Raw genomic sequence first — 20,479 nt, 5'->3', positions numbered from 1 at the left:
AGCCCAAGGCAAGTCTCCCATAGGGCTCAATGGCACTCTGCAGCTCCAACCCGGCCCAAGGAAAGTCTCCCATAGGGCTCAATGGCACTCTGCAGCTCCAACCCGGCCCAAGGAAATTCTCCCATAGGGCTCAATGGCACTCTGCAGCTCCAGCCCGGCCCAAGGAAAGTCTCCCATAGGGCTCAATGGCACTCTGCAGCTCCAACCTGGCCCAAGGAAAGTCTCCCATAGGGCTCAATGGCACTCTGCAGCTCCTACCTGGCCCAAGGAAAGCCTCCCATAGGGCTCAATGGCACTCTGCAGCTCCAACCTGGCCCAAGGAAAGCTACGATAACGAAGCTTTAATGAATCCAAAACTTTCGTACTGGGCGTGACAAATGCAATTTTGTCGCACCTTTTTGTTGGCTTTTTTGTCGCAAAGTACAAAAAAGTTGCAGAAAATACGCAAAAATTGTAACCTTTAAAAAAAACACAATTTTTTTGTATTCGGACCAGTCATACTTTGATGAATGTGCCCCTATGTGTTCTTTTAATTAAAAAAAATGTGTCATAATTTTTTTTCCATGACAAAGCACTAATAGAAAACAATTGCTTTTCACTAATTACTACCTATAAACAGGGCCATTTAGCCAAAGAAAGACAATGAGCTCTGAATAAACAAACCCCCCACTTTCCCAAAGCCTTTGAAATAATGAGCATCCCTTTATAAAGAGTGCTTATTTGTGGATTGGTTTGTTCTATGAACTTCAAAAATGCTTGGCAGAGCACAAAGTGACTGGAGGTGCTAAAGTGAAACAATGGATATTTCTTAATAAAAACAAAAGGGAAAAGGTATATCCAGTACTATTCCTTGCACTCTTGTTGAAAAGGGTGTATATAATTACCCCTTAGGTGAACATAAATCAGATGTTAATGTGTGCAAAAATTATTCACATTTTAAACAACTTTGCCATAAACAGCAATTAAAACATTACATAACCCACTGTGGAATACAGAGGGACTTCAAATGCCTGAATCCATTACTTCACAAAGGATCAAGGTGAGAGAGAGGTTACATTTGTCAGTAAGCCTAAGGGTAAAGGTGGCCATACACACATCAATATTATTGTATGGAACGAGGTTTCGTATGATTTTTAGTGTGTGTATGGTGGGTATGGTGGGATACAAGTTGACAGATATCAGTTGTCTTGCTGATCGGACTAGATGGTAAATTTTCAATGGTTTTCAATTTTCTAAATGGAACTGGTATTAAACTCAGTATCAGTCTGTTCCTTTCTGTGCTTTTCACTGTTGGCTCTGATTTCTGAAATAATGTAGCAGAATCCAGGCAATAAACAGACGTTTGCAATATTTTTTAAGGCATAAAATATAGGGATCTTGGACAACCTGATATCTTGTTTTTGTACTGTTTTGTGTTTATATATTTATATAGAGCCACAAGTGTAGGCAGTTAATATAAATTAGACAGTGAGAATAAATAAAAGTGATATGAGTTTCAACATCCTGCAGAATTGAGTTCCATGTCCTGAATAGCTAACAATCTATTGTTAGTTTGTTATTATTACTCATATTATGAGAAATAAGTTAAGCAAGAGTGGATCTCCAGGTTCCAGATGGAACAAAATCACAGATCTATATCTTTAGTACTCATAAATAAGAAATTCTACTGGCACCATCCTTGAGGGACTTCTTTCAGATACAAGTTATGTTTTTATTGTACAGACTATTAAATTTAGATTATAATGTGACTTCTATTAGTGAAAGCATAATGTTAGCATACTGAGCCAGGTGAGTGTATAGACAGTCCCTTTTAGAGCTTTTCCAGTGATCCCTTGCTGCTGTCCAGAACTGGCGCATATGTAGTATAGCAAAGTCAGGATTTTTACATATGGGGGGTTGTTGTCACTCTGACCTTCACAACCAGTAAAATAGAAAATTCAAGGACTACTCTGAATATGTTTACAGCAATTCATTTGATTTTAATTTATTCTAATTACAGTTGTAATTAATGGGGTCGTGATGACCCAACCTTAACAGCATATGATCCAATTTTAAGTCTTGACCCATTAATTAAAAACCACAGATAAAGTGCCAAATCCAGGGTCACTGTCAGGGGGTACTGCAGCCAGGGGCACCATGGCAGAGGGGCCCCAATAGGCCCTATTCTAATTGTTGGCAGAGGGGCACAGGTGACCTGTGGATTAATAGTTGGTTCCTCCTTGGGGACCTTCTAAGGGGCACATTTACTAATCCATGAATCCGAATCACGAATGGGAAAAAATCGTATTGGAAACGAAAATTTCATAAGATCGCAAATATCACGAAAATGCTTACGAAAAAATCGTATTGGTCACGATAATATCGTATTGGCGATCCGAAAGTCACAAAATTTTCGTACCGAATAATTGTAAACAGCCGTAAATCCTTTTCCGTTTTTTTGCGTGCAAACGTCCGAAAAAGTCGTGTGCCATACGAAAAAGTTGTGCACCGTACAAAAAAGTCGTGCGGACGCCCGAAAAAATCGCCGAAAATACGCTTGGAGCGTTCGCAGGAACGCTCGTGCGTTCGTGCTTTTGTAAATGTGCCCCCTTCCATGTTATCTGTTATGCTCACTGCCCCCTTTAAGCACCTGTATGGCAGCCTCCTTGTGAGCAAAGGAAATGATTCACACAGAAACCAGATACAAATATCCATTGAAAGATCAAGGACAACGTCCCACTGGCCCAATACCATCTGTTATAATCACTCTTCTCTAACCTCATTGTCCTGTCAGATACATGGAAACCTTTCACTTGTGGTTTAATAGATTTACTGTTCTCACGTAACAAAACCTGCCTAATTTCTGCACTGAACTTGACCATGCCACGCCCATAAGTCATCCCGAATTCAACGCAATTCCGCGTACATTTATCTGGGAATCACTACTTTCTTATTTACTGCTACAGCAGGATCTTTAAGAACACACCCATTCTCTATTAGGTCACGCCCATCTACCAATGTATAAATGTCGGTGACGTGACGTCACGGTCATGTGGCTTCATCTTTGTCAGTGAACAAAATGGCGTCCTACTGTCTGCTTGCTAGCCGGCTTCAGGTAAGTAGATAGGAACCAGCAAAACCGAAGCGAGTGACCTGAGGCAGTGAGGGGGGTTGTAGGAAGCCTTTGTTCTGGCGGTGGCATTGTGTTTTATAATATGGTGTCCGGCTACTGCGCGCTGCGCCAAGGCGCCATGAGGTTGAGTTGTCCCTGACAGGTGACCTGACTGCTGTTACCGTGGTAACCTGTCACTGTCATTCTAGTCGTGCGTTTGATACTATCTGTTCTTCGTATTTGTAACTCGGTGCTAGGAAGATGGGGCGGTTATCAAGTTCAGGTTCAAGGTGACCTCAAGGTGACAGCGGCGTTGAGAACAGTTATTGTATTGCGGAGAGGGAGGTGACCTTCCCCGGTACTGGCCAGCTTAGCTTGTGCGCTGCACCAGAGAACTCAAGGAAATGCATACACATTAAACACATACAGTAGTTATCAAAAAAACGAAAAGTAACCCAAGTAGCCATTCTCAATTTTAGTAGCCCATGGTACTAGCTCACTAACTGTGCTGACAAAGGGCCCATTGTTTATCTGTAAACAAGGGGTATAGTTATCATGCTGTGTAAAAAGTGGAGTAAAACATTATTGCTGATCTTGCTTATAGCAGCCAATCAGATGCTTTGCTTTGGTTTTCTAACTTCTAAACTCTCATTGCTGATTGGTTGCCCTGGGCAACATCGCCAGTAATGCTTCACTCCACTTTTTACACAGCAGGATAAATATACCCTATGGGAGTCCTGTTTTTATACTCCCATGTCTGAGCCACAGCCTGGTAAAAGTAGTTCAGCAGCCTCATAATATTGTGATAATTGGTGACTGCGGGGCAGTGGTTCAATCCCAGCCAAGGCACTATGTGCATGAGTTTGTAATTTCTCCCTGTGCTTGCATGGGTTCCCTTGAAGTGCTCTTACTTCCTTACACTATCCAGAACTGAAAAAGAAAACATTGGTAGGTTAATTGGTTCCTGATTAAACTGACCATACTGAGTGAGAATGTGATAGGTGCCTTAGATTGTAAGCTTACATAGTTACATAGGGTTGAAAAAAGACCTGTGTCCATCAAGTTCAACCCATCCAAGTAAACCCAGCACACCTAACCCACACCTACCAATCTATACACTCACATACATAAACTATAAATACAACCACTAGTACTAACTGTAGATATTAGTATCACAATAGCCTTGGATATTCTGATTGATCAAGAACTCATCCAGGCCCCTCTTAAAGGCATTAAGCTTTGCTGGACAGTGACTGTACTATGAATGTACATAGTTTACACACAATTCACAAGTGCTGCAGAATCACAGATATATACATATAAAGACAAGAAATCGTCTACACTTGCCCTTATATGTATTTTGTGGTCACAGCCCCACCCACTCCTAAGTCTGTCTGTCTGTCTATCTATCTCTCTCCTTTTATAGATTATAGTTTAAATGCAGTAATGCATGAACATAGGAGCACTTTAGTTTTGTCAATGTTCTTACATGGTGGAAATCAAATCCACACAAGTTCTTCAGCGCATTCCTCTTTGCAGACACACATTGTCATATTACACTATGTATAAAAGTGCATTGATAGGAAAACTTGAAAATCTCTGATCCAAAGTGCTTGCAGTCCATGCTGTGATGTGCAACTAAAAGCTCAGGCCACGTGCCACTTATGCACTGGTTTCTTTTATAGAATAGTATTGTATTGTGCTTTCTCTAGCTAGCCAATGTGCTGCCTTTTAAATAGTTAGGGGCCACATGACATTCTTGAAATTTTGAATATTATCAGTTTCAGGTAGTATAAAGAATGGAAATGGTTAGGATAAAGATGGTGTGCTCACAATTTGCTTTATGAACAGTCATTGCTAATTCCCTGTTCTCTTCATGCTCTGTAATATTGAGATCAGTTGCACTAACTGAGTCTTTGTGAAATAATCACTTGGAAGTGAGCCCTTATGGTGGTTCCAGTTAGTGGGGCTTGGTTGCTGTTTGATTGCGTAATGTATTTTACTTTTGATCATGCCAGTTACTATGGGTTAATAAGGGAGCGAATAGCAAATGTCATACTTGTTAATGGCTTAGTGTGGGTTCTGTGCCTTGCTCTGCATAGCTCTACACAAGTGTCACCTTGAAAAACACAGCCTTGAATTTTCCCTAGCAAGTTTTGTGGTCGACCCCTTTGAGTGCCTGGCAACCTAGGGAGCAGATAATCGCACATGTTAATACAGGAGGTGAAATGCCCTGTGTGTTGTATATATTGGTGTATTCACAAATGCTTATAAAAGCTGATATGCCCTTTGTATTAGTTAAATATTTCCTTCAAATCTGCGTTGACTAACACATAACCTTGTCATTCTGCTTCAAGATCATTTTTCCAGAATGCAGCACATTCCTGTTTATGGCTTGCATGAAAGAGAAAGTTCACCTTTAACCCTGTCTTAAAACCCCATTTTTCTGCATCATTCTTAGTTTGCTATTTTCTATTCATTTTTGGTTGTTTTTTAATTTAAGTACTTTGGTTTCAGCTCTCCACTTTTAAGTGTCTTCCTAGTTGCTAGGCTCACTGAACCCAGCAACCAGATATGTGCCTTGCAGAATAAACACTGGTAAAAACACACTGGTAAAAACACTGGTAAATCTGTGTTAGTGTGTGGGGCATTACATATAGGTTTTTAAAAGCTTTAGACGTGCAACCATTGTGTTTCTAGTTCAGATTAGTTTAAAGTCCAGGGCATAGTTTTCAAGGTCAAGTCCCTATGGCTGACTTGTTGCCTGTAAAATATGTTCATGACCTAAAGTGTGTTATTCTCTCATGATAAAGTAAAAAGGCTGACTCAAGTCTATGGAGTCCATTGGTTGGCTGGAGGCATGGAGAACCAAACTTTACCAGTATGTCTCAGATTGATATTGCCACACCTCTAAAATCCCTGTGCTGCTTGACCGCACAAGGCAGTGTCTTTTTGTCTACATTGTATTATAGCATCTCCTATTATGATGGTTAAGCCTTCTCCTGTATCTTTATTTTATAAATGGAGACATTAAAATTAAATTTGTTTTATCTTAATTTACATTTTCAGATACACCCATTATTTTAATTCTTAACCCAGCCCATAACTTTTAAAGTTCATATTTGTTTTTGAATGTATTCCCTTGGAGCAAGCAGGGAGAAGGAGCAAATAGAACTATTAAACAACTGCTGCAAATACTCTCTCTTGTCAATCCACTTGGTTCAAGATCTGAATTATATCTGTGGCAGGAGAATGCAGATAAGACCTAGGTGCCATGATTAGACAGCCAGAATACTTCCTGAGAAAGCTTACCCCCCTCAATGTCATTTTGAGAAGATAAAAGCAAATCACTGTTCCCAAAGGGTGATGTCCAAAATCTAGCTTCAAAGTAGAATAAAACGGGGATATGGTAATGATTAACTTGGTAATAGTAAAGGCATACGGATAGAGTCGATTTAATGCTGTGCTTAGTTAGCACACACTACAGCAGTGGTTCTCAACCTTCCTAATGCTGCCTGGATTTGTCTGGACTAATTTGTCTGGACTTTTTTTTTTTTTTTTTTTTAAACAGAAGTACATATGTGTCAGGTCTCTGAAAAGCCCCATTTGCCAAGGCTTCAGATGCTGTTATCAAGGCACACATAAAAGAATTCTTCAGGACAACACATTCCTATTGATTATTACAAGGGGCTTTGCTGCTTAAGCAAAATAAGCCTAAAGCTGGCCATACACGAGCAGATCTTCACCCGATATCCCCACCTACGGGTGGCAATATCGGGGAGGCATGTAGGCGAATTCAATCGTTTGGCCCTGGGGCCAAATGATCAAATTCTGCACGCGGCAATGGGGCAGTCGGTTCGGGGACCGCATCAACGAGCCGATGTGGTCCCCGATCCGACTGGATTTTCTAACCTGGCCGATCGATATCTGGCCAATTTCAGGCCAGATATCGGTCGGCCAGGCCCCTCGTTTCTGCCCCTACACGGGCCGATAAGCTTCCGAGTCGGTCCAAGGGTAATGCCAGACGAGGCATAGGGCGGATATTTTCGGCAAGCGGAAAATTGCTTGCCGAATATACTGCCCTACGCCTCCTACACGTGCCTGCACCCGAATGAATGGAATACGCTCGGGTGCAGGCACATGTAGCCAAAATATGCATAAAAACGCGAGACTTTCAAACTCTCGCAAGTTTTTGAATATTTCCACTACGTGCCTGCACCCGAGCCTTGTGTTACACTGTTTCAAATACCAGAGCCACTAGGGCAGGGAATAGAAAAAGAACAGGCAAACACTGCTTTTTTAATAGATATAAAGTAAAAAAAAAAACATTGCAAACTTGTAATGAATATGTATATTGCAAAGTTGCTTAGAATTATGTTTTTATTAGGCAAAAAATATATTTGTGGTTGACTTGTCCTTTAAGTCTGTATGCTTTCACTAGACTGCTTCAGTTGTCCTTTGTTTGTTCTGATATGGCTTTCATTTTGGGTTTCTACAACTGTCAAGGGTATTTCAGCTATAGCTTCCATTTAAAACGGGTAGTTCACTTCTAGTGAAGTTCTTATAATTCTGTAGTTCTTCACAATATATATAATTTTTAGTTGCTACAAAGTAGTAATATTGGACCAGTGTATAAGTGGGGATTAATGGGCAGTGGCAAAGAACCATTTAAACATAGTTTGCTATTTTGGTCTTTGTAACTTTGGTTCACATGGCTTGCAGCCAGACATTAAGACATCCAGAAATACATAAAGCCATTTGCCAACTTTTATAAGAGCAGTTCAAACATGCCTTTGTATGCGTTTAACCTGTTCCCATGTATCGTTTCTTTTTTGCAGCAAGCGCTAGGCCATGGAGCCCGCAGATACCACGTTTCATCTGTCCTGTGCCAGAGGGCCAAGGTGGCCATGAGCCACTTTGAGGCAAATGAGTATATCAACTATGAGAGGCTCGATAAAAACATCAACATAGTGCGCAAACGGTAAGTACTTTCTACAGTTGCCTTGCTGTGCTTAAATGTTACTTATAGCCTTTTTTTCTCTTTACCTAGTAGGTAATAAAATTATCTGTGTGTATCCATCATGGGAGTAAAAAATTCCCTACATTGTAATATCCTTTGGAACTCTTACTGTGATTATTTGTATGGAAGGAGGATGCATTTTCACGTTTACAATTGGTGCTAAAAGCAAGCTTCTGCCTATGTATCTCCACTAGAATTCTTATTTCTGTTATCTTCCATCTGCATTGAGGTTTTCTGACTTTTTGTTTAAGCCCCCTTTTCGAGAGCCCCCTTTTTTTATGAGCTAGCTCATAACCAAGTTACAGATATATGAAGCAGTATCGTGTCAGTAGTTCGGCTACTGTTACAGGAACCTCTAGTAAGGCAAATAAGCATTCGCCTCCAATGTCTCCCTTACTGACCTTCAAGCTAGACATCTATGTGTATAAAGGAAAACATCTAGGCAGTCTTCTTAATTTGACCATACCTAGGGCAGGGGTCCCCAACTTTTTTTTTTTCTCTCTTTACCCATGAGCAACATTTAAAGGGGAACTCCACCTAAACACAACTTAAGCTTTTAAAAAGTAAACATAATTTATTTCATTAATTAAAAAATATGCAGCCTTTTTATGATTATTTCTTTTTTAATGTACAGGTATAGGACCTATTATCAGGAAACCCATTATACATAAAGTTCTAAATAACTGTAAGGTCATCTCCCATGGGGGGGGGGGGGGGGGGGGAAGGGGGGTGCAGGGGCCCCTGAGGCAGAAGCTCCGGTGGGCCCTGCACCCCCTAGTCCGACCCTGCCCACATGATGTCCCTTTCCTTACTGACACATGCAGTTCATTGCAGGTTATGTAGTTGCACAGCTTACAATTTGTAACTTCAGTGTGTTAGTCCCTCCTCCCTGCCTGGATTTAAAATGAAAGAGAAGAACTGTTTTGAAGCTGAAAGAACAGTGATAAGTATATTAGGGGTGTAAAGCTCCTAGACTAATTGCTTTATTTCTCAATTTCTAGTTTGGACCACCCCCTTGACTTTGTTTGAAATGTTAGTATAGTATAAAAAATAAATTGGAGCAATGCAAGCAAAAAAGTCAAATGAAAAAATGAGCACCTGCTTTGAGGTCATTGGGAGCAACATCAGTGGTGTTGGTGAGCAACACGTTGCTCATGATCCACTGGTTGGGGATCAATGAGTGGAGACTTATTGCTTTATTTTCCCTTCCTAGTTTGGACCGTCCCCTAACTTTGTCTGAAAAGATAGTATATGGCCATATTGATGATCCAGTCACTCAAGAAGTAGTACGTGGAAAGACCTACCTCCGCTTACGGCCAGACAGAGTGGCTATGCAAGATGCCACTGCCCAGATGGCTATGCTTCAGTTCATTAGCAGTGGATTGCCCAGAGTAGCTGTTCCTTCCACTATACACTGTGACCACTTAATTGAGGCCCAGCTTGGGGGAGAGAAAGATCTTAAGAGAGCAAAGGTAAGAAAGATGTACATGCAGTACTACAAATGCCAAAATCAAATTTATGTTTCTATTCCTTCAGACAGCTTTGGTGGTAATAATGTGAGCATATATTAAAGCTGCAGATGCTGAAAAATCTTAGGTGCACGTGGAACAATTCAAGCTGATGTGGCATTTTCACCTTTTTTCATATGGTGCACTTTGGAAGTCAAATTCAAGCTGAAGACTTAAAAATAAATAAATAAAAATTGGTGGTCTGAGCTGCTTTCTCTCTCAACATCTGCTTTGGGAAGCCCATTTGTCTTATTCTATCTTTACTATAGTTCAAGTATCATGCCCCATACTAGAAAACAGTGCAGCCAAACAAAGTATCGGCCCTTGGTTTAAAAATAGCCTTGGCTGAGGGCTATATACCATTCTACTACCTATATAAGGATTTTGCAGTGCTTTAAAATCACATCACATGATATTAGCCTGACTGATTAAACAGGGGCAGTGGCAGTTGACCAGTGTTCAGCTAAATTGGTATGATGCTGCTTATATTTTCCTCATGCAAATTTAAATTAGACTTAAAAGTACAGGCAGAAATGATTTAGCAATAGTTTATAAGACTATTTGTCAAATGTGTATACTAAATAGCCTGCTGAAGTTTGTTTCTCAGTGTTGTGTGCACTGTTAAAATTGTTCTGTATTTTTTTGTGTTAGGATATCAACCAGGAGGTGTACAACTTTTTGGCAACTGCTGCAGCCAAGTATGGAGTTGGATTTTGGAAACCAGGATCTGGAATCATTCATCAGGTACTTTATTGTGCATTTTACTGCCCGTTGCCAGTTTCTGTATGCATCCATAAAAAAGTTGACAAGTTGTGGTTTTTTTTTTTTTTTTTGTTTTTTTTTAAAAGCTAGTTAGTAATATAAAAATTTGATTTATGAAAGTAAAAACTTGATATAATTATCCAGTATGTTGTGTGATTCTTTTCTTCCCTTGCTAGTATTGAACTCTAGGCCTAAGGCCTTAGTCACACAGAGGGCTGGCTTAGAAAAATAGAGACGAAAATGCCAACCCTCTCTGTGACAGCAGCTAATTCAAGGTCATCTTTCAATCAATAACACGACTGTAGCAGAAGGTAAAAACCCTCAGTTTTGTTACGCCTTTATCTACCCAGAAGCTGCTTATGTTTTGCCAACTCACGGGAAGGACATCTGTGCTTCCCTAAAGTGTTTCCATAAATAACCCACAACTTCATGTGTTTAATTTCTATGATTCCTGGCTTGCATTTTACTAGGGGTACACCAGGGTTTCTGGCCCCTAAGCCACCTGAGGGTGCTCCTCCGATGCTGCCGCCCCCCTCCCCCCGCGCTTGCCTTTACAGGGGCTACACTAGGCTGTCGGTCATAGTTCACGTTCATGCCCATAGTTCATGTGTAGTGTTGCCCTAGGCTGTCTGGTATCTGAGACCTACTGTACAGGTATAGGAGCTCAGTGGGCCCAAACAGGTAGGATTCAGGGTGTAAATAAGTGGGTATTTTGCAAACCAGGTGGTCACATACTACCATGGAGCTAGTTACGTTTTGGTTTCATCAGTCATCCATTTTGCATTATAAACAGTAACAATTCTCAGTGCACTCAAATTTGTCTGTCAGATCTACTTTGTCTCCTGCTGTTCCCAGCTGCCAATGGGAATAGTGCAGGATTGTTTACCATGTGGGTCTACACAGAGCACTTGTGGGTACATAAGACACAGCTTCACTCTTCTTGTTGGTGGCTGGGATGCACACAATACTAATGACAGGTGGATGTTTCAATTAAATAGTATTGCCCATCTTTTGATGCTTAATGTTTATATTTTGCTTAAAGTTTTAAAGAGGATTGATTGATCTAGAGCAGTGCTGTCCAACTGGCGGCCCGCGACCCCCCTCTGTGTGGCCCCCCCACCCGTCTGGCTGCTTTGATGTCTTGCCTTTGAGTAAGCTTTAAATGGTACCAGTACTGAGAATAACTGGCCCCCTGCATGGTTCTCACCACCAGATTCAGACTATAATCCCCTGTATTGTTTAAAATGTAATCCCTTGTGTTGTTCACGCCTTAGGCTGTAATCGCCCACATTGTTCACTATGCTGCCTGTGTGTACCATACACACAGGCAGCATAAGGCAGGCAGAGTGCTGCCTGTGTGTGCCATACTCTGCCTGCATTATGCTGCCTGTGGGAGGTAAACCTGGCAGGGATTTGTTCTGGGAGTTTTTTAGCAGTTGGAAATAGCCATTAAATGGTCCCTAAGATGCGTAATTATTTGCTGGGGGTTGCTGTGCTATCTTAATATGACATAATATAATTCTTTCGCATATGAATAACTGTTGATATCCCCGCAGTGAGGACCAAGCATTTGGGTTTTTGCTGCACTACCATCATTGTGATAAAATGGGTGTGGTTTGAAGGGAGTGTGGTTTAAAAAGAGGGAGTGGTCAAAACTGGCTTCCATTAGCAGCCCTCCGCCATGTGTGCTAGAGAAATTCTGGCCCTTGGCACCGCAGAAGTTGGACAGCATTGATCTAGAGTATCTGGATATGTTTATACTTTATAGATTTTGCTAGTATACTTCCTGTAATAAATACATTTTGGTGTTTTTTGTTGTTTTGCATTCCCACTAAAGTGAATGCATCTCAAAGCTGAGGGGGAGAAAACCTTATCTTTCTTGTCTTCCTTTGATAGATTATCTTGGAAAACTATGCTTTCCCTGGAGTACTTTTGATTGGAACAGATTCTCACACTCCAAATGGTGGAGGTTTGGGAGGAATCTGCATTGGTGTTGGTGGTGCTGATGCTGTGGATGTTATGGCTGGCATTCCGTGGGAGCTCAAGTGCCCAAATGTAAGAAAATAATCATACCAAATATCTTTCTTTATGACTTCTATTTTTCTTAAACCGTAAACCCATGAATGGTAAAAGTACTGAAACCTTAAAAACAACACCATTTGAAGGTGATTCTCTGCAGTATGTCTAGTTCTGATGAGTGAGTAGTTTCTCTAGTATTGAAACTTTTTTTTTTTTTTTTTTTTTTTTAAGGTCATTGGTGTTAAGCTGACAGGGCAGTTGTCTGGGTGGACTTCTCCCAAAGATGTCATTCTAAAGGTGGCTGGCATCCTCACAGTTAAAGGGGGCACAGGAGCCATTGTAGAATATCATGGGCCTGGCGTTGACTCCATTTCCTGTACAGGAATGGCCACCATCTGCAATATGGGGGCGGAGATTGGAGCCACAACGTCTGTGTTTCCTTACAACCACCGTATGAAAAAGTATCTGGACAAAACTGGGAGATCTGGTATGTAGGCTCATTAACCTGTTGCCAAATGACAGTTTGGACCATGCAGATATCCCATGAAACAACATGTTGCTGTCTTTTTAATGCCTATCTAATACACACAGCCATTTATTTTATATTTCTGCAGCGATTGCATCTTTAGCAGATGAGTTTAAGAGCCATTTGGTACCTGATGAGGGATGTGAATATGATCAGCTAATTGAAATCAACCTTGATGAGGTAAGCAAATGTTGCCTGCCGTGGCACAGGTTTACTACAGGCGACAAAATGCCCTGTGTGCCTTTGCCCTTAAAAATTATTAAAAAATATTATAGATCTAAATACTTATTTTATAGTGTAATGCAAGTTTCTTGTTTACTCTATTATTTTACGCTATCTATCTAAACTACATCTTGCATATTTTAAACTTGTCTCTCTTAGCTCAAGCCACACATCAATGGTCCTTTCACACCAGACTTGGCCAATCCCGTGTCCGAGGTAGGGGCTGTGGCAGAGCAGAAAGGCTGGCCACTGGATATCAGAGTTGGTAGGTTCTACAGAGAATCTATTTGTGTATAGAGAGTGCATTTAAAATATTACCTTGTGTGAAGTGTTTCTGAGGGCTTTAACCCTTTATGAAACAATTTGTATTTATACAGTGGTGGCAGTTGGCCATGCATAGCCTCCAACAGTTCATTTGGTGGGACAGTCAAATAATCCTTACTGATTACTGCTGTAAGATAGTGTAGGATAGTGACTGAAGTTTAAACGGTAGCCATGATTCTCTATATCATATGAAAAGCGCCACTGGAGATAATAACCTCTCCCAATAAAATAACTTACCCTCCCTTATAGATGTCATAAACCACTCAACTGGCATGTAGATTATTCAGTGGAAGCAACCAAATGCATCTGTAGATTGTAATTTCTTTCATGCACAGTGGCACTTGTATGGTTAACGTTGTACTAAGTTTCAGTACTTGGTAACTGCTTCTGTTCCACAGGTCTGATTGGTAGCTGCACAAACTCTAGCTATGAAGATATGGGCAGGGCAGCTGCTGTTGCCAAACAAGCACTGGCTCATGGATTGAAGTGCAAGTCTCAATTTACTATCACTCCAGGTTCTGAGCAGATCCGGGCCACCATAGAGAGAGACGGTTATGTAAGTGCTGGCTGTATGGTTTGCATGGAAAGCCTTCTGTTTAACTTTGTTATGCCTCTTATGATAACTGTCATTGGCTTATTCTTTTCATAATACTGTATTAGGCAAATGCTCTAACTAAACATGGTATATGTGTGTTTTGTGTTGCTCTAAAGTAAGATATTTTCCTACCTGACCCACCACCCCTATTGTAAACAGGATATTGGAGGTTACTACCGAGTTCCATGAATATATGAAAGCGCAAAGCCAAAACAAGTGGCTTTATACAGATCATTGAACTTATGTGATAAATATCCTTATTTTAAATAGTGGGTTCAATATTTTTAAAATACACACGTTTCAATGAGTCAGGTGACACAATTTCTTTAACTTATAAGCATGTAAGACTTAAGCACGGTTTATAAATATATAGTATACATGATGTTTGTGGCTATTTTTGTATATTAATTGCATAAATTGCAACATTTCATTCATTTGGCAAGTTGCCATTTAAGGCCCTACTACAAGAGTATTCTAGTCATATCTCTCCCCTGGGTAACTAGATATTTGAGGTAAAATAAGATTGCACATTCCTGTGCTGATGGTACTTACTAGTGTTGTGACCTTCTGAGTTGTTCTTTCCTTTGATAGGCTGCAGTCTTGCGTGATGTGGGAGGTGTGGTACTTGCAAACGCCTGTGGACCTTGCATTGGCCAGTGGGACAGGTATGTGCATACATTGCTGTATTGGGTGAATATAATGTGTTGTCACTTAAAAAATGTACATTCTATGTAGCATCACTTCTTATAGCCTGACAAAACTATACGCTCTGCATTTAGGAAGGACATTAAGAAAGGAGAAAAGAACACCATTGTAACCTCCTATAACAGGAATTTCACAGGAAGAAATGATGCTAACCCAGAAACTCATGCCTTTGTTACATCCCCAGAGGTGTGTTATGGTTCATGGTTTGCATTGACTGTAGTGCTTTTGTTATAGTATAAATGATGCCAGTGCTTAAAGCACAAATGAGAGACTGTAATTATAGGACTTTTACATTCCCCATGCAAAAAGAGTAAATTTGTGGAGAGTGTAAATGCTGCTTATGAAAGTGGAGTTTCTGCACATGAAGAACATAGTTCTGATAGGAGTAATTATCTGACCACAGCAATGCCACCTGCCAGAGCTCTGGCCTGGGCATTTAGGCACAGTGGCAAGTACTGAGCTTAAAGGAACAGTAACACCAAAAAAAGTGTTTTGAAGTAAATCAAATCTAACGTACTGTTGCCTAGCACTGGTAATGCTGATGTGTTTGCTTTAGAAATTCCGCTATAGTTTTATATAAATAAGATGCTGAGTAGCCATGGGGGCAGCCATGAGAAAAGGAGAAAAGGCACAGGTTACATAGCAGATAACTGATACGCTCTGTAGAATACAGGGGTATTTTATCTGTTTTCCGCTATGCAACCTGTTTTTTTTGTTTTTTTTTCTCAATATGAATGACTACCCCCTTGGCTACATAGCATCTTATTTATATAACCTATAGTAGAAGCAAACACACCAGTCAACAGTAGATAATGTTTTACTTTGATGCATTTTCATTCTGGGTGGTGGTAGTTATTTAAATAAAATTCCTGCATAATTGTGGCATTGTTTGCTGTCATGAAGTAGAATTTTTTTTTTTTTTTTTTTTTTTCCTGTGGTCGAACAGCTTAAGTCCATTCTTAGCTTAGATTGCAGATTTGCATACTTAGGGTTTCCTGTCCTGTCAGTGCACTACTTGTCTGTTGGAGTGTTGCTGACAGTCTTTCTACTTTTGCAGATAGTCACAGCTCTGTCAATCGCTGGAACTTTAAAATTTGACCCAGAGAAAGACTTCCTGACTGGTGCAGATGGGAAAAAATTCAAGTTGCAGCCTCCAGATGCAGACGAGCTCCCAAAATCTGTAACACTTCTTTTCTCTCCCTCTCTCTATTGCAGAGTAAAACTTATCCAATTTAAATGTGTGATATGTAATCTGGAACATTCATTATGATGTTTGCATGACTTAACTGTTTTAACTTTTTTACTTTTAAAGGTGACCATACACAGGCAGTTTCAAATGCCAATTCGGGTTCTTCAGACCAATTTGGCAATTATTTTTTTGGAAGTGTATGGGGACCCCTGATGGGCCTACCTGACCGATATCTATCCAGATAACGATTGGGCAGGTTTGACTTTTCTGTCAGATCGGGACCGCATTTGCTCATTGATGTGGTCCTTGCTCCAACAGGTGCTACTCCCGTTGTTGTTGTTGGATCATTTTTAGCTTGAGGACCAAACTATCAAATCAATCAGATATTGCTAACTCGGTATTGCCGACCTTAGGTGGGTGGGCATATCTTTGGCAAGATCCACTTTGGCGACCCCGCCAAACGAGCAAATTTTATGGTGTATGGGCCACCTTTAAGTTGTGCAGTGTAGATATTTGTAAGGGTTTCCATTTAAAAAAAGAAAAACAAAATAACCATATTAAATATAATATACTATTTATTGTTATACATAAACTGAACATTTTGTTCCATGTCTTTCTGCAGAGCTTTGACCCTGGCCAGGACACTTATCAGCACCCACCTAAGGAAGGGAGCAGCCTTAAAGTAGATGTCAGCCCAACAAGCCAGCGCTTGCAACTCTTGGAGCCTTTTGATAAATGGGATGGAAAGGATCTAGAGAACATGCAGATTCTCGTTAAGGTATTTCTCCTATGTACATTTTTTGGTACTGCAAAGCATTTTGCATATTAATAGCGAAGCATAAAAAGCAGTGACATGATTGTCAGTCATCCAGATTTTCAGGAGTTACAAGTTGTTGCATTTTTTCTACAGCTAAGGTAGAGGAGGATGCAGAGTTATCGTTCAACATAAAAATCATTGTAGATAATGTTCGTTTTCCAAAAATGACCTTACATGGTATATTAAGAATACCTAGCTTTACAGAGTCAAACCCCAGAACCACTAATCTTACATTTTGCAGCTATATACATACTCTACTAACTGCTCTACTGCTCATTTTGCAGGTAAAAGGGAAATGCACAACTGACCACATCTCTGCAGCTGGACCTTGGTTAAAATTTAGAGGACACTTGGACAACATTTCAAACAACCTTCTTATTGGTGCCATCAACCTAGAGAACAACAAGGCAAACTCTGTAAAGAACTGTGTTAACCAGGAATATGGAGCTGTGCCAGACACTGCACGCTACTACAAGGTGCGAGCTTATGAACTAGTGTGTAGGCTGCAACAGCTACCCAGACCTAAAATAAACTAATTCTAATACCAGCCATATACAAATTTCAGTGTTCTCCCCAGAAAAAAGTGGCGGGTGGGGAAAAAATGTTTAGCTGGTGGTGAAGAATAAATAGTTTCTTTTTTTACCCTAATAACGTTACAAATAAGTTGATAGGACCATGTGCTATAGATAAATCATTCAATATGGGGCACAATGGATCTGGGTTAGTGACGGGCAAAATATGAAGCAATGTATATTAAACAGTTGCCTGGAATTCTCCTTTTTGAATTTTTTGTAGGCACATGGCATTAAGTGGGTGGTGATTGGTGATGAGAACTATGGTGAAGGATCCAGCAGAGAGCATGCAGCCCTAGAACCAAGGCACTTAGGAGGCAGAGCTATTATTACAAAAAGTTTTGCCAGGATTCATGGTGAGTTATAAACATATGTAATTGCCTCTAAATTGCTTATCCTTTGATGCCCAGCATTGACACTGCCTTTGGGGGAATCAGAGTTCAGCACACATACCTTATGTAACCAGTATTTATCTTTTCATTGCAGATATGCCTGTATCCCTATTAAATGCTTGTCTGTAATTGTGCGGAGAGGGGGAAAACAAAACTGTTTGGGCATAGCCTCTTTCATATTCTACTTAATTCAAGCAGAACACCATGCATAGCCTTTCAATGGAATGATGTCGGTGGTTAATTTGTAGTGGTGGTGTCTTTTTCCAAACTGCTATCTGCTCAGCACAGATAATAATTTGGTTTATAGCAGTCTGGTCAATCCCAGCTAGCTCTGCACTTTTTAAGGGTCTTGAACTTATTCCCAGTCTTCTTCCTTCTTTTTCCTTTTTTGTGAGGTTTTTGGGGTTTTTTTTTTTTCTAGAAACCAATCTGAAGAAGCAGGGACTTCTGCCTTTAACCTTCTCAGACCCAGCTGACTATGATAAAATTCATCCAGAGGACAAGATCACAATTGCTGAGCTCAAACATTTGGCACCTGGAAAGGTAACAGATAGTTCTGATTTAAAGTTTCAACAGCTGCCATTACAGATAGATATCTATATAAATATATGGCTGCCTTTTCTCCTAGGTAACACTGAGTGATCCAATTGAGTAATAAAAATCCTGCTTTTTTTTAATGAACTTTTTCCAGAGAATCACTGATGGACAATTAAAGGAACAGTAACACCAAAAAATGAAAGCTTTAAAGTAATAAAAATATAATGCACTGTTGCCGTGCACTGGTACAGCTGGGGTGTTGCTACAGTAACACTACTATAATTTCTATAATAAGCTGCTGTGTAGCCATGGGGGCAGCCATTCAAGCTGGAAAAAAGGCACAGGTTACACAGCAGATAACAGACAAGTTCTGTAGAATACAATAGTGTTTTATCTGTTATCTGCTATGTGCCTGTGCCTTTTCTCCTTTGAATGGCTGCCTCCATGGCTACATAGCAACTTATTTATATAAATTATAGTAGACTTTCTGAAGTAAACACACAACTTTTACCAGTGCAGGGCAGCAGCACATTATATTTTTTAGTTACTTTTATACACTTTCATTTTTTGGTGTTACTGTTCATTTAAGCATAAGAATAAAAAAAACTTTTTATTTTGACATTATATATTTTTAATATATTTTTATTAATGACATTACTTGAAATATAGCCACACTTTGACTGTTTATGCAGGCAAATGCCTTGGCTTTTCATTCATCTTCTGTATTATTTTTTTTTATACTATTTGCAGCCTGTAAAGTGCATCATTACACATCAAAATGGCAGCCAAGAGACCATCCTCCTCAATCACACCTTTAATGAAACCCAGATTGAGTGGTTCCAAGCCGGCAGTGCCCTCAACCGCATGAAAGAACTTCAGTAGTGAGGAAACCAAGTCATCACTCTACTGCTTTGCATTGTTACCTTAGAACATTCATGCCCAGAAGCAGTCACTTACCAATCATCTATGACTAGAGCACTTACATAACAATGAATGTTCCCTGCTGTTTTTTACTGCAGAATTAGCAAATCTCAATTGAGTTTTTTTTTTAAAAAACTAAACAGTCCAGTAACTCACACTTCTTACATTGTGCCCTATTTCATTTTTTTGTATTTATTGCAATGTTCTGTAGCTGTGAGGGGGTTCGTCTGGTAACAGTGATGCTTTCCATTTTTTGGGAAGATATTAAAAAAAACAAATAACGCTGCTTAAAAAAAATATATTTTATTTGAGCTGATTCATCAAAATAAAACAAATGTGATCAGAGTACATTGCAAGGTGTTTCATTCTTACAGTAACTCCACTGAGCCTTTCATCCCCCCCCAAGGTGTCATTAGAGTAGCCACTTTGTTTCTACAGTCTAGAGTTAATTTATTTTTATTTTTTTAACATTTTATCGTAATGTCATCTTTATGTACCCTTTATCATTTCCTGAATGCTTTCATATTACCTCTCCAATCTCCAGTGTTCATCACTGGGCTGCCATATTTCTGCAGTATTAGTCCATTAGTGTTATAAATTCTGATAGGTTAAAATGGACAGTAACTGACAAGTCAGGTTTAGGAACTATTACTCAAAGGAGCCCAATTGGCAAATAAAAACAGGTAATTTATTTTTTACACATTTTAAAACGGCCTTGCTGCTGGTATTAGGCAGACTTTACACTTTCTGCATGTTGTGCCTTGGCATGTATGTGAAGGCAGGCCTGCATTGATGAGCAAGGTTTATGGATACTTCAATGGTTGTCTTGCTACCTGAACTAAGAAAATACATAGTAGTTTTGTATAACTTTGTGCAATACAAAAATGTTTGTAAGTCTATATAACCAAGTGTGCTTTTATTTGATGAAATTACTACAGGCCCCACAATACCACATATACAGCCGATCTAGTTAGATCAGTTGGCTGAAGCACAGCTGAGGTGTTTTGAGGGCATCCCAATTTATGGAGTCATTGGTTATTACTTTGGTTTAATTACAGCAGAAACTAATTTTATAGGGATGAGGGTTAGGTAGTATACAGATAACTGTATAGTGTGGTAAAAAATTAATCTGAGCTAGATATTGTTGCCATGTTCAATGGTAGATGAGTTTTGCCAACCACTAAAAAAGCAATAGCCATATGTTTTAAAAATCACTACCAGTTACTGCAAAAGCCCAACTGGAAAAGTCAAATACTTCTAATATACCACTCCAGCTCAA

The 20,479-nt window shown here is 39.8% G+C and overlaps 1 protein-coding gene across 1 annotated transcript; it reads left to right on the top strand.

Moving 5' to 3' along the window:
- The first annotated feature begins 3,041 nt into the window (after positions 1 to 3,041).
- aco2 (aconitase 2) lies at positions 3,042 to 19,545 on the top strand. Its single transcript, NM_001011445.1, is given in 17 exon segments — positions 3,042 to 3,094; positions 7,930 to 8,072; positions 9,325 to 9,583; positions 10,271 to 10,363; positions 12,278 to 12,436; positions 12,632 to 12,887; positions 13,015 to 13,106; positions 13,308 to 13,413; positions 13,871 to 14,028; positions 14,659 to 14,732; positions 14,847 to 14,958; positions 15,830 to 15,952; positions 16,584 to 16,739; positions 17,063 to 17,254; positions 17,574 to 17,706; positions 18,164 to 18,285; positions 19,030 to 19,545. Coding segments are annotated over 17 exon segments (2,346 nt in total). The 5' UTR covers positions 3,042 to 3,058; the 3' UTR covers positions 19,162 to 19,545.
- The last annotated feature ends 934 nt before the right edge of the window (positions 19,546 to 20,479 follow it).

The sequence above is a fragment of the Xenopus tropicalis genome, chromosome 4 (genome assembly GCF_000004195.4).
Source record: "Xenopus tropicalis strain Nigerian chromosome 4, UCB_Xtro_10.0, whole genome shotgun sequence".
In the NCBI taxonomy this organism is placed as follows: domain Eukaryota; kingdom Metazoa; phylum Chordata; class Amphibia; order Anura; family Pipidae; genus Xenopus; species Xenopus tropicalis.
The sequence above is the reverse complement of the archived record's forward strand: the minus strand, read 5'-3'. Positions and strand labels throughout refer to the sequence as shown.